Here is a 15,271-nt window from a genome sequence, read left to right as displayed (position 1 = left end):
TGACAGCTCGGGACTACACTGCCTCCCCCCCCCCAGCTGTAGGGTGGCTGAGTGGGAGGAGGCAGACAGATGCCGCGGAGGCCCCGTGGGTGGCTGGCCCTGCCCCCGTGAGCGGTTGGTCCCGCCCCTGGGCGCAGGGCACATGTGCCATCCCAGGCCACTGACTGGGCATACACAAGTGCCCTGATCAGCTCACCTGAGGAAAAAGTCATCAGCGGTAGAAGCAGTCCTAGATACAAGCCACAGGCATTCACTTCCCCTTTTCTCTTAGGCCTGGAGTGTTGTTCAAATATTGCCATAATGGGACTCCATCGCTTCTGTCAACAAGAAAAGTGGAACTGAATCCAAATATATTCTCCTCTCCTTGGCAAGAAAACTGCTATAGGATATAGTTTTTAGAGCATTGCGTGAACTCTTCTGGTTTTCCACATATGCAGACTCAGATAATGCAAGGATTCATTATCACCATTTTTTTTAAAAAAAACACACAAATATGGATAGTTTACTAAATTACCATACTGTTACTAAATTACCATAATGTTACTTAATGACTATAACATGACACTAGCACAATGGCACGAATGTGTACATCTTTCACTGTGTTTTAAATACTATCGGTGGGTGCTGATGCTGCCTTGATGACAGACTCCCTAAATTATATTAAATTACTTGGGATATAATCTCTACATGTGCTTTTCTTCTCTAGCTTTCCCATGGTTTGGCAACAAGCGTTGGTTTTCTTCATACGACTGCAGTTGCTGTTGGCAGGGCTGTAGTGAAAAATCTGATGCCTGGCGTAGAATACGTTTTTCAAGTAAAGACCATTAAAGGAAAAGACTTTAGCATGGCTGTGGAGAGAAAAGTCACTACAAGTAATTTCCTGAGAAATGATTTATATTCTCCCCTCCCAAAATACAGTGTAAATATTTTTGAACAGCAGTACAGAGAATATTGGAATGTGAGACACTGGGCTGGTTCAGCATATCATTCTGGTTCAGGTGCCATGGTTTAGCACTAGGTGCACAAACCTCAGCAAACCCAAACAAAGCATTGGGGTCATGTGATTCCTGCTCCCCACCTCTCCCTGCAAAGCCCAGGAGAGGACTTCTACTGACATTACTTCCGGTTTCAGTTAATTTCAACTTAGCTGTATGTAAGAACCAGGAATCCTGGTTTAAAACAAATAATCATTAAACAAAACAGTGCGACAACCGCTGGTATAATTTCAATATTCTCTACTAACCACCTCTATGGGTACAAATGCCATTTCTTTATAATTTTGCCCTGTGTGAAATGGACAAAAAGCCAATTGTGTGCTTCAGTTTTCATGATGAACTTCCAGTAGTTTAGCCAAATTTTGTATTCAATTCATTTATTGTAGGCCACAACCCTGAAGCAAATTTGTTGCAAATAACCCTACAGCCATTATTGGGCAAGACCTACCACCATATACATGAGCAAAATCTGCTGGTATTATTAGCTTGTGTGTTCACTGTGGTAAATTGAATTATGTCCACCAATGTTTCATTACGTTTCATTGGTTATTGTTATTTCCCCATTATACATTGGAATATTGTGTATGTTTTCCTGATTATAATGCTAGCGCTTCTGTCCCAATTTTCTAATGTTCCTTTCACACTGTGATGCTTGTTGTGTTATGAAACTATGGCTTTTTGACAGGCAGGCTAACCAGATAACCACCAGATGATTGATAAGTACCATTGAAGGATAGTGACGTACCCAAGGTCACACCATGACAATGCTCAGGTGTAATAGCAAACCATGGTTTGGTGCTATGCTTTGAGTTCTGCCTTTACTTACTCCCCTCTGTTGCACGTGGCAGTTCCATGATATGACCCTAGTTTGCTTCAGTAGCTGCCCACACTACAGATTGTGGAATCTTGCAGCTCCAGACCAGGAAACTAATTTGTCTCAAACTAGAAGGGGATGTCTCATGTCAAGGGGGAGGTGGAAGAAGCTGGAGGAGAGGAGAAGCTGGTGCACATTAGGCCTTTGGCATTACAACTGAATGTAGCCAATGTATATCTGATTTAGGAGTTGAACTTAGTTCCATTAGGTACAAGTTTTAAAATGTTGTTTGGTTGACTGATAAACTAAATAGATGTCTATCAAACTTAACTGGTTTCAAACTGGTATCAAACTTAGCTGCTAGCCTGTGTCACTTAAAAGAGACTTCTTAATAGCACCAACTTCAAAGGTGTTGAGTGCTTTTGTCAAGTGAAATATGCTTATTTAATCTTTTTTGCCTTATGCATATAATCTATTTTCTTTCTTTTTAATCAGAACCAATGAAGATATGTGGTCTAACCTTAACACTGGTAAATACTTCATCTGCTACATTAACATGGAATTCCAAGAAGACCAACTTTACCCATTACAAAGCATCTGTATCAAACAGTACATTCACAAAGGAATATACTATTCCAGGAATTCGGACGCATTACACCGTTACAGATCTGACTGCTGGTGGGATTTATAATTTCACACTGCAAAGAGTAAAAGGGAGTGTTGAAAGTACAATTGCCTTTACTGAAATCGCTGCAGGTTTGTAGTTTTCTCTGCTGCTGTATTTATTTATTAAGGGTGCAATAAATATTTATGCACACCGCAGCCCATTTTTAAGGTTTTAACCCTCTATGGCTTTGTGAAAACATGGGCTGCTTCACTTTTTAAAGCTGCAATCACACACTTACCTGGGAATAAGTCCCACACTGAACGGGGTAGACGTGTAAGATTGCTGAATTTGGGCATTTTCTCATATCAGAAAACGTTGCACATGCAGAGTGAAATGGTCCTGCAAAAATATCCCTGATGTAAGATGGGGAAAATATGGGATTTGTTAAAGAGCTTAGGAACTCAGCAGCACCTGTAAAACTGACCTACTCTCAGGACTGACCCATTGATTTCAGTGGCAGAAGAGATCTGTGCTTTTGAGTCTATGTGAACTCAGGGTAGGAATAGATTTCTCAATTTTTACACAGCCTGAAGCTGAATACTTTTTAAGGTTCAGATCATGAGTGCTTTCTTCGTAGCTGTAATCCAGGCAGAGTATTTTAGAAGAGAAACTCCAGTTCAAGCCCATACCTGATTTGTTTTCCACTGGTCAGGTTTCACGCTTGATTTAAGTACGAGTGCTGTAAACGCCTTCTGCAGTACCTGCTGTTTTCATGCTCAAATGAAAAAAATAACAGTAACTTTGTCCTTTGTTTTATTCAGTTTAAGAAACAAAGTAAGGAATCACAGGTATTTGTGTTTAGTAATAATATAGTAATCGTTTGTTTTCTACATATAGTGTATTTGTTCAGTTTGTGAACAGATGATGGGGAATTTTCAGATTTGCAAATTTCCAGATTTGGCTCCTCTGTTCACCACACAAAGACTGGTGACTTGTGAATAACCGGGGCTGTGGTCTACTTAAGGGTTGCTTGTGTGTGTGTGTGTGTGTGTGTGTGTGTACATAATATGTACATTTCAATGGAAAAAACAGTAATAATGAATAAATGAATTTTCTTCAAGAGCCGGAAAAGCCACAGAAACTAACAGTCTTCAACGTGTCGGCACATTCCTTTTCTCTACATTGGAGGCTGCCGCATGGATATGTGGAAAGGTTTCGTGTGGTTCTCACACCTCCTCATGGCTTTGTTTCTATCCGAGATGTGGGAGGTGGGGAGTATCAGGTATGTGAGGGCTTTTGTTTTGTAGTGCTTGGATAGTCAGCAATTGTTCATATGCTCTGCTGATAGGAAAATTGGCCAAGCATGATGTTCTCTCTATTTAAGCTTTTAAACCTTAGATGAGAATTCAAAAGTACACATGCCAAATTTGTGAGAGCAAATTTCAACATCTATGGTTTGTTGCCTTAACAACAGTTATAATACTTTTGCGAAGTCCGCCACAGACATCCAGCCAGTCATTTAAGGGTTCATGAATAGTTTAACAAAGGCAGGGCAGAGCTATTGAGTAATACAGGCTCATTAATTGTGTACTTGCCAGGAAGATCTAGACTTAAATCATTAATGCCAGGCAACATTTCCCTCTTAAGCCATCACAAAGTTATAGGAGCATTGTTTGATTCCTGTATATGAAAAAATATATATAATTACCATGGTTTTTCATGTTGTTTTGCTTATGTTTTTTATTGGAGCTGCAAAGGCACAGGTACTTCAAAAGAATGCTAACTAATGGTTTTGGTGGGTTATGTTTTAAACTGACAGCTCAACAAGTTTTTTTTCCCTAGGATGCCTCAGCAATGATGAACAGAATATTCTAGTGTTTTTAGCTGCAAGATACTAACCTGGGAATTCTGCAGAATCCTAGAATGCAGTAAACAGAGCCTCTGCGATGAGTTGTTCTTTGGCAGAAGAATCTTGTGCTCTTTGAGTGTTACCTTTTCACACCTTTTAATAGGCAACTTTCATATTGCAGTAATGCGAAAAGTATATTTAAAGAAAAGTATTTAAATATGATGTGTGTTGTGAATCTTTGTAATATGAATGCCGCTTATTTAATGTTTGCTTTTGTTTAAATTTTAAGCTGTAGTTCTAACTGGGTTAATTTATTATTTTAGGCTGATATTTCCAGCACTACTCCTGGAACATTGTACAATGTGACTGTTTCTTCAGTTACCTCTTCGGTGTACAGCTCACCTGTCAGCAAAACAGTGACAACTAATGTAACTAGTGAGTTTATTGTCATATATTGTGCGTGACTATTTCCTTTAAAGGTCTCACTTACCCTTTAAAATATATATAACGTGCTATTTTGAAGATTACAGTACATTCTTTCAGTTAGTGTCTGTTCATTTCTGTGTTAAATTGTTTGAGAAAGATACCATTTCTTAAGCAAATGGTTCATGTGTTTGAAGGGGATACGTGTCTGAAAAATCAATAGTAATTTGGCATTATTTATAACAGAGTTGCCAAAATACAAGTACTTCTGGGTCAGATAAGCCGCTTCCTTTTCGTATGATTTCTTGGGGAATTCCACTTCCAAAAAAATCTGTAGTGTTTAAAGTGCAAAAGCCTGGTGCTAAGGAAGCTTTAATAACATGTGCGAAAAACTAAACTGGCATCAAGATCTATTTTGTCTATGATTGTTGTAGCATTCCATTTTTTGAATTCTTACGGGAAGAATGTGCTTGGTGTTCCAAAAGGCATTTTTATCATCTTTCATAATAGTTCTAAAGAAAGCCAACTTCATACTATCTGCACTTTAAGAACTCAAAGACATCGCATAACTTAATTAAAAGCCTGTCCTTCATACAGATCCCGGACCTCCTGTTTTCCTTGCGGGGGAAAGAGTTGGATCTGCAGGAATTCTTCTCTCTTGGAACACACCACCACATCCAAATGGGAGGATTATATCCTACATTGTTAAATATAAAGAAGTATGCCCTTGGATGCAAAATACTTATACTCAGGTTACAACAAAGCCAGACAGTTTGGAAGTTCTTCTCACCAATCTTAACCCTGGAACAACTTATGAGATTCAGGTACGTGTTTGGTTGTTTTCTGCCTGCTTGCTTATTACTTGCAAAGTGTAAATTAAAATATAGTTTTTATTGTGTGTAACAGTAGGATAAAAATATACCATATTAATTCACTGTTTTACCTTCTCATTGCACACCTGATATGCACAAAGGAAAGCATGACTGTTGCATTTTGCCTTCTCGTTGCTTCATTTCTGTTCATTCATTATTCATGGCCAATTAATTGATACATACAAAGTTCTTTACTTCACAATACATAGCCTAGTTCTATTATACACTTAGCACATGATCATTGCAACATTAATGAAAATAAGGTTACAGGTGGTTTAATCTTAAGAAAATGGAAGCAATTTACTATTTGGCAATTCATTTTTAGTTCATGTTATACCATAGTGATGAATTCATTTTGTTCAGAAGATTTTGTTTAAAAAAATATTTTATGACTTAAAAAAACCCCAGATAGCTTATTATTACCATTTTAGGCTTTAAAAAGCCTAGTTAACTTGAACTACTGCAAATCAGAGATTGCTTTAAAACAATCACTTTCAATTTTAAGAGGTTTAGGGGGAAAATAATTATGTCAATTATTGAATGGTAGTTCTTACTTTGAATTGTACATTGATAAAAAAAAATAACATAGCATATGCAGGTTTGAATCCAAAGAAATGCACACATCTTCCTCATTGCCGCCCCTTGCAACCCACCAAAAGCCAAGCAAATAATAATAATAATAATAATAATAATAATAATAATAATAATAATAAATTTATACCCCATCCATCTGGCTGGGTTTCCGCAGCCACTCTGGGCGGCTTCCAGCAAAATATTAAAATATAATAATTCATCAAATATTAAAAGCTTCCCTAAACATTCTGTAGAACCCTTTGGGAGAGAGCACTGGGAGGTGGGAATTGGCAGAAAAAAATGAGCCCCCCCCCCCGCGCGCTTGAGCAGAACTGTCTTCTCTTCTTTCATGAGGTTTGTGTCTAAGCCATAGTGGAGATTAGTGAATACTTTTGCTTTTTAAACAGAATGATATCATTTATGTTTTAATAAACCAAATGCTATATCCTTCCTTCCTTCCTTCCTTCCTTCCTTCCTTCCTTCCTTCCTTCCTTCCTCTCCCTTATCAATTTAATTCCAACTGGATTTTGACAACAGATTTAACTTTTTAGTGTTGTTTAATTTATTTGTTGAAGCCAACAAAATCCTTGCACTGTTTCCATTCATGGACCCCACCCCACGTGATCACATATCCTGTTGTGATCTAACAATCAGCATCCTATAACAATATTTCACACTTTATGAATAGGGCAAATGAAATTTCCTTCCTCTGAAGAGCCTTAAATTGTACCATTAACCATTCTCCTTGCGAAATGCAAATATGGCTATAATATAGGCAAAGTAAAGATCAAAGGTTACACCCATTTCCTTTTATCACTCAGCTGAGAGCATTTGCTGTCTCTCTTCTTTAAAGTAAACCTCTTATTCCATGAAAAATAAGTCTCCTAGTACCCATCATTTCAGCGCACATTGCTGAATTTATTATTTCATTATTTCAGGATGTTGGTGCTATGAAAGCTCGGGTTCATCACAACTGCACTTGGATTTCTCCATTCTGTTCTCATTTATACCCTGGAAGATATTTTTGTGTGTGTGTGTTTAGGTCTAGGAAATTCATGTGTCTATGGAGCTGGAGCTGGCCTGTTGAGCCTGGATAGGCTCAAGGGGTCAGAGACACTTGTACCACTGAAACTGTGTTTGCAGAGGCTGCAATTACTGCTGTGAAGTTTTGGGAAGGCGAAGACTGATGTTTCATCATGCTATGCCAGCGTGGTGTAGTGGTTAAGAGCGGTGGACTCGTAATCTGGTGAACTGGGTTCATGTCTCCGCTGCTCCACTTGCAGCTGCTGGGTGACCTTGGGCTAGTCACACTTCTTTGAAGTCTCTCAGCCCCACTCACCTCACAGAGTGTTTGTTGTGGGGGAGGAAGGGAAAAGAGGGGTTAAGAACTTAATTCGTTCTGGAGGTCCGTTCTTAACCTGAAACTGTTCTTAACCTGAGGTACCACTTTAGCTAATGGGGCCTCCCGCTGCCTTCGCAGTGCAATTTCTGTTCTCATCCTGAAGCAAAGTTCTTAACCTGAGGTACTATTTCTGGGTTGGGGGAGTCTGTGAACTGAAGTGTCTGTAACCCAAGGTATCACTGTATATTGGATTAAAGCATATTTGGTCTCTTTCTGTATACAGTATGCTCTATTTTTATTATGTTGCTTTGAAGATGCAAACAGAAGTTTGCCCTCCCCGCCCCCAAATTTATGTCATTTTGCGTCTTAACCAGTCCCGATTTCTGTTGTCTGTTCATATGGAAGCCTGTTCTGCCTCTGATCTTTGTCTTGTTGCTTTTGGATATTTTCTGTCTCTGCTGTTCACTTTTTGAGATGAGGTGGCCCAAACTGAAAACCAATGCCAGTTCAAGGTTGGTGGATAGCATTGCTTTTTTTTAAAAAAAAAAAAAATTATGGCAGTTTATAAAATTATGCATGGCATGAAGAAATTCCCTAACACTAGAACTCGTGGATATTCAGTGAAGCTGAATGTTGGAAAATTCAGGACAGATTAAAAAGGGCATGTAGTTAAACTATGGAACTCACTCCCACAGGAGGCAGTGATGGCCACCAATTTAGATGGCTTTAAAAGAGGATCAGAGAAATTCATGGAGGAGAGGCAGATAGAGATGCTAGCTATCAACTAGCCATGATAGTTCTGCTCTGCTTCTAGCCTTGGAGGCAGTAATGACTGCTCCCCACATCAAATGGGGCGGGGGCGACGTTTGCGTGGTCGCGCGCAGCCCCCTGAATTCCTGGGCGACACCTGGTAGTTCGGCTGGCTGCGCCCTCCCTCAGAAGGGATACCTGGGGTCTCCGCCTACCCCAGTTAACCGTCCAATCCTGCCTGGGGGAGGCGTTTCTAAGGGATTGGTCAGGTAAGGGGAGGGACTACCCAGCCCACACAATAGAGGGTGTAGCTTACCTGGGAAGCAGCAGTCAGCTCCAGAGCTTCTCCCACCCTCCACTCCCTCAATTAACGCTTACTTTGCAGGTTAACCTCTTTTCCACAGGAACGCTATGCCAAGGCTGCTGTTGAAGGGCCAGAAAGGAATTTCCCTGCATTGGCAGGTTTCGCCTTTCCCATAGCAATTTGTCACAACTTTGGTTGTTTCAGGCCTTGGGTGGAATCCTTTAGTCATCTTCCTAAATGGGGGGGCATGGGGTGGTGACTCCACACCCCCCAATGCGGCAGCGATAACAGGGTTCCCCGTTAAAGGGGTATTGGGGGGAGGCATTGGCCATACGCCGAGAGGTTGTCGTTGTTCTCCCCCACCAGTGGCGGCAAAACGGGGGGCGGGCTCTCTGCTTGAACATACGTTCTCCAGAGCCAGTCCAATCCCTACACATTCTGGATAACCCTGACGTTTCCCAGATTCCTGGCTGGGGGCTGGGAAGGATAAACGCCCAATGCCTGAGCCAAGGTCTCCCTACATCTGAATCTTAATAAAGTTGTGGCCAATTTTAATCCCATAGCACGTTGTCTTGTGTCATTATTCCGCTCAGGGGTCGCCTAGGGTTTGGGGGACTCTGCCTGTCCACGCAGTGCTTCTGAATGCCAGATGCTGCAAACCGCAGGAGATGATAGTGCTCTTGTGCTGCTTGAGGCTTTTGTACAGACATCTGGGTAGCTACTGGGAGGACAGGATGACAGACTAGATGGGCCACTGGCCCAATCCTGCAGACTCTCCTTATGTTCATATGTCTATGTCTCTATGTAATTGACATTGTGAGCGATTGGGGCTTGCATTTGCTCCCACTCTGTGCTAATTTACCAGGCATTACTCTATTCTTCATACAATTTGTTACTGTGAATCGGCAGTAAGTGTTGGAATATTTTGTTTGAACTGGATTTTGATGAGCCTCGTTCCATGCCAATAAGCATGGGACATCTTTGCCCAGTTACACCGGGGCCCATAAAAAGGTAAAAGTAAAGGGATCCCTGACAGTTAGGTCCAGTCGTGGACGACTCTGGCAGCAGAATACTGGGCAAGGTTTTGCCCAGTATCTTGTCTGTATGATGTGCTCATGGGAAAAAGTTGTCCCATGAGCCCTTGCAAGGGGGAAGTGAAGCCTATATAAAGTTGCTTCCTCTGGAGCTCAGAGCCATTTTGCCTTGAGAGCTTCCTGCTCATGCACCCTCATGTTTGAGTTTTTACTGAACATTTCTGGGTCGCTCATTGACAGGGCCAGAAAGATCTTTTCTCTCTCAACCTGATTTGCATCTGGTTGGAGTTTCCTCCGCTTCTCCTTCAGTGAAATTATGGTCTTCCTTTGTTAAGTGGAAGAGTGTTGTTTGAATGACGCTGTAAATAGCATTGTGCAGGATCAACATAGTATAGAAGGCCCCCATAAGGGGCCTAAGGGGAAGATTGACTACGGCACCTCCAAGCTCAGGTTGGGGTATCTGCCTGGTTGGAATCTGTACCCTGGTCACCCAGTGAGACCTTGTTTGCTTTGCAGTCAGGTTATTTGATGCTCTCCTGGGTCACATAATGTGCCTGCCTGGACAATCAGGATTAAGCTGTCGACAGTGAAATTTTAAAACATACAGTCGCCATCCACATCTCTATTCCATTGAAATAAATAGGAGCTGTGTAGCATCCTTCACCTGCTCTTGCACAGCTCTTTCTCATTTCAAAGATGCTTGTGCAGGTGAACTTCCCATTTTTATGATATGTTTTTAGCTTACGGGAATGTATGCTGTCTTGTAGTTTATTATTATAATAAACGTATAATTTATTATTAATATGGTTATTTCTTGCTTTAAAATAATAATTATTATCCTAACGGCACTAATTTGGGTTTATTGCAGGTTGCTGCTGAAAACAGTGCTGGCATTGGAGTATTTAGTGACCCATTTCTCTTTCAAACTGCAGAAAGTGGTAACTTGATTTATGTTATGATTTTTATCTAGCTTATTAGCTTATTATGTCACTGGAGAGCTTCAGGCTCTGTAAGTGCAGGTGTGTAGGTGAACGTTGGGAGAAAATTTGGGATGCTGACAAGTTAGTCCTGCTTCTCCTGTTACTGGTTTTGCAATTTACCTAGAATATTGCCCCTACCCAGCTGAAAATTCTGGTTATTTTTACTAGGCTACTAGCATAATTAAGCAAGAGGATTTTTGGGGGGCATTTTTGTGCATGTGGTTGGGTGGATTGTTCTGTGAGTGAGAAGGTGAGGGCCTGAGAGAGATTGCAGCTGTGCATCACCAAACTGCTTAGAAATACATTGATGAGCCAGTCACTGGGTCAAATTGGAACAGAGAAATTAAGTTTGGGCACTGTAATGAGCTACTTCATCCGCCAAGTAAAGGCTATCTGGCTAGAATGCTCATGTATTAAAATTTGACTCTTGCCAAGATAAAAGTGGTAATTAAATGTTTTAGTTCTGAAGTCTATTTAATGTTACATTGTTTTTAAAGCTCCAGGTAAAGTGGTGAATCTCACAGTTGAAGCCTTCAACTATTCTGCTGTCAATCTGATTTGGTTTCTACCTCGGCAGCCAAATGGAAAAATAACCAGTTTCAAAATTAGTGTAAAGCATGCAAGAAGTGGGATAGTTGTGAAAGATGTTTCTGTTAAAGTGGAGGACCTTTTGTCTGGAAGGCTACCAGAATGCAATGTAAGTAATGCAAAATGTTTTGGTTATGGGTAGACAAGAATTTGATCTATCTGCATTTATATTTAGAAAGATGTATTTCATGTAAAAAAATATATATATCCAAAGGTCTTTACTCATTCAGAAGTTGATACAGTGCTATCGTTTGCAGCTTGATTTGTATTAATCTCTTGGATAACAAGGATGTTTCCCCCCCCTAGGGTGAGTGAATGCTGCAGATTGTGATCGAAAGCATGTGGACCATCTATTCATGTCCCACCTCAAATTTTCAATTTAGCAGCTACCCTCACAGTATCCCAAAGCTGCTGCTTAAACTGTCCCAAGTTTATAACAGAATTTGGTGATTAAAGCTAAATAGGTTTACATAGATATAACCACCATTCCACTTTATGGCAATTACTTCTGAGTAAACATACATGGGATTGTGCTGCAATCATTTATCTACTTACTTGGAAATAAACCCGTTGGGTTCAATGAGGAAACATGTATAGGATTGCACTCCTAGCATGAGAAACATTTAAAATGAAATTGCTACCTGGGGCAATGTATACTTTTCACATTATGTTTCTCTTTATGTCTCACGCAATCCTTGACCTGCTTTTGAATTTTGTATCAATTCAGGTCACATAACCCAACTCATTGCTCAATCATGGTTGGAAGTTAAAGCCTGTAGTAGCAAGAATCAGACATCTATATGCCTGACTTTTCATAACTAGAGCCCCAATTACATTAATCAACATAAGATTACTTCAAACTTATTAAAAGGTAGAATCATAGTCTTATAAAATATATAATGTTAATGGCTCCAGCAGGTTAAGACCTTGGTTTACATTTCATTCAAGCAAATGGATTTGCGGCAACACAGAGTTTCCAAACTTCATGACAAATAGGTTCTACACCGAGTGCTATTTACCCAGTCAGTAACGTTGCACCAATTGTGTTACATATTGTTGTTCAGTTGCAGGCCACATAGATCAACAACATTTATCAGTGTGCAACCTAATTTAATAATTTTTATAACAGAGATGGAGAGAGCTAGAAATATAATTTGGAAATGATTCACTAGAAATTGAAGTTTGGTTCGCTCAGGTGTAAAGGTAAAGGACCCCTGAACGGTTGCGTCCAGTCAAAGGCGAATATGGGATTGTGGTATTCATCTCGCTTTCAGGCCGAGGGAGCAGGCGTTCGTCCACAGCTTTCCGGGTCATGTGCCAGCATGACTAAACCACTTCTGGTGGAACAGAACACCGTGACGGAAACCAGAGGTGTATGCAGGTCCATTAATAGTAAATTGCAAGTGTTAATGCAGAACTCAGTAATTTGAGCTGCATCATTTTGTACCTGCCTAGGAAATAACCTGTATTGGAGTTAGCAAAAGAAGAAATGGAAATTACACCCAAAAATGGCAATATGCAGCTAAGGTTTTTATTCTTTCCCCTTATTTATAGTGCTGCCTAGAGAGTTCTTAAGGAAAGTTTTTGTTATATTCTGCTTTTGGACGCATAATGAACATTCCTATTGACTCTGTATTTATCATGTTGTAGGTAGCATGAAGCTAATTGTTATTCTTAAGTTATTTTGTCTTTACAGGATAACAGTGAATCGTTTTTGTGGAGTACCACGACTCCCTCAACTACTTCTAGTAAAACTACTATATTGACCCCAAGTACATTTGCTCCCAGCAAAATGATCTCTGTTTGGAATGAACCTATCAGTTTTGTTGTGACTAATCTCAGGCCATACACGACTTACCTTTTTGAAGTTTCTGCAGTTACTATCGAAGCAGGTTATATTGACAGTGCAATTGTCAGGACACCAGAATCAGGTAATGTATTTTTTAGGGGGGAGATGTCAGCTATAGTGTAGGCAGTCTTCCTGGCTTCACATGCTTACGCAAAAGCCCAGCTTGAGAGTGTCTTGGGGTTCTCAGGAAGTGTGGGCACCTGGGAAGGCTGCAGAATGCAGACCATGGGAGAGAGAGAGTTTCTAGAACAACAACCAAAAAAAATCAACACTCACAAAACCCCTCTAAAGTTAGGAAGGGACCCAAAAAACAACCCTCTACTCCATCCATAAGAATTCCACAAAAAAGGATTCGTTTCAGAATTCTTAAGAGAACATGTATGAATTAATAACATAAGAGCCTGATGAATCAGAGCAGTGGCCCATCTGCCTGTGGAAAGCCTGCAATTTCCTATAAAGAAATATAAAAGGTTTAATTTCTGCAGGCACAACAAACATGTCAATAAAGAACCCACAATGGGGTCCGTTTAACAGTCAAAGTAGATAAGATGCTGGAGGTCTGTAATTCTTTTAATGCTTCTGAAAAGCAGCCTTTGTACTAGGAGTGGGTTTAATGCTTTCACCCAGTGTTATTTTTTCTGATCTTCCACCCCTCGGCTGCTATTTGCCTTCTTAGGGATAGCATATGGGTACTATTTCTACTTTTCTGCACTATAGATATCTTCATGTTTTGGTGGCACAGCATGTTAACACCTTAGAATGCAGTGAGCTCCTATGCATAAACGAGGACGAGAAATGATTGACCACAATATAAACCCTGAAATGGTTCACTGAGTAAGACGTGTCTCACAACTAGAACTGCAGTCCTGCTTAATCAACTTCAAGATTAACATTTAAGAATAATACATTAATTGTAGGGAAAGCCCTTACAGTTGGCATCAGGATAGCACCGTCTTCAATAAGCACATAAAAATCCTTTGAATTGATGAGAGATTTATTTCCTTTCCTTAGCAGCTGTTCGCATTTTGACAGCGAGCGCAATATAAAATATTTGTCCTTTTTCATGTCCAGCAGTGCCTTTGAATAATGTCGTGTTTGACCTAATCGTTGTCACACTTCAAGCAGCTGAAACATTTTGTCAGCTGTGCAGAAATAGCAATATGTCAGGGATATCACTAACAAAGTGTTCAAGCGAATATTCGAGACAGTTTGAATTCATTCCCAAGATTATTTTTAGCAAATGGTCTGCCACATTTTTTAGCTTTCAACTTTTTTTTAGGCCTCTAACAATATCTCTTAGTATATCTCTCTTGCTTTTATACAAATACATATATATATTAATTAATCTTATGTGCCTGAATGCCTAGATTTTTCGAACCCAAGGGTTACATGCTATGGGCAACCTTCCAGAGGGTGCATAGCAGGGGTGAGAGTCCCAAAGTGGGCAGAGCAACAGGTGTGACTTTTACCTTTGTGCAGGAGGCTGCATTCCAAGGTTGCAGAAGTCAAAGGTTTCTAAATACACACCCACTCCGTTGCCAAATCTCTTCATCCAGGCAAGCAAGAGACATTGTCACGGTTCAAGGACACATTCCAGACAAACAAAAGCACTCAAGGAAGATGCAGAGCAGGACCAGCAAAGTGGGTGACCTGGAAAAATCTTGAGAGCTGGATAGAGAACGCGAGAGGGCTGCATTAAACCTTTGCGCATGAGGTTTCCCCACCCCTAGTCTAAAATATGCCAACTGCCACACTCCAGATATAGTGTATCCTTAGTGATCTACCACCTGAACTGTGCACAAATGGTTCACAAAAATTATTTATTATTATTATTATTATTATTATTATTATTATTCCCACCTTTTCCCCTAGCTGCAGGAGCTGAGATGCCACAACACACTCCAGTATCTTGCCCAAAAATGGGATATCCACTCCCAGTCTCCAGTCTAGCTTGCAGTTTCCAAGTCACCTTCAAAGGTAGCCCCATGTAGAGTGCATTGCAGTAGTCCAAGCAGGAGATAACTAGAGCATGCACCACTATGGCAAGACAGTCCACGGGCAGGTAGGGTCTCAGCCTGTGTACCAGATAGAGCTGGTAGACAGCTGCCCTGGACATAGAATTGACCTGCACCTCCATGGACAGCTGTGAGTCCAAAATGACTCCCAGGCTGCGCACCTGGTCCTTCAGGGCCACAGTTACCCCATTCAGGACCAGGGAGTCCTCCACTCCAGCCCGCCCTCTGTCCCCCAAGACTTCTGTCTTGTCAGGATTCAACCTCAATCTATTAGCC

General features: G+C 40.6%; 1 protein-coding gene across 1 annotated transcript in view; it reads left to right on the top strand.

Annotated features, from left to right (window-relative positions):
• The window catches only part of PTPRQ (protein tyrosine phosphatase receptor type Q), a 102,623-nt gene that overhangs the window by 16,809 nt on the left and 70,543 nt on the right, over positions 1–15,271 (top strand). The window contains exons 9-15 of the mRNA XM_033161627.1: positions 2,305–2,565; positions 3,538–3,698; positions 4,589–4,700; positions 5,286–5,512; positions 10,432–10,501; positions 11,041–11,240; positions 12,828–13,062. Of these exons, the coding sequence (XP_033017518.1) occupies positions 2,305–2,565; positions 3,538–3,698; positions 4,589–4,700; positions 5,286–5,512; positions 10,432–10,501; positions 11,041–11,240; positions 12,828–13,062 (1,266 nt within the window). The remainder of the gene's footprint in view (positions 1–2,304; positions 2,566–3,537; positions 3,699–4,588; positions 4,701–5,285; positions 5,513–10,431; positions 10,502–11,040; positions 11,241–12,827; positions 13,063–15,271) is intronic.

The sequence above is a fragment of the Lacerta agilis genome, chromosome 10, assembly GCF_009819535.1.
Source record: "Lacerta agilis isolate rLacAgi1 chromosome 10, rLacAgi1.pri, whole genome shotgun sequence".
Classification (NCBI taxonomy): Eukaryota; Metazoa; Chordata; class Lepidosauria; order Squamata; family Lacertidae; genus Lacerta; species Lacerta agilis.
Note: the sequence above shows the minus strand (reverse complement) of the source record. Positions and strands in the feature narration are given on the sequence as shown.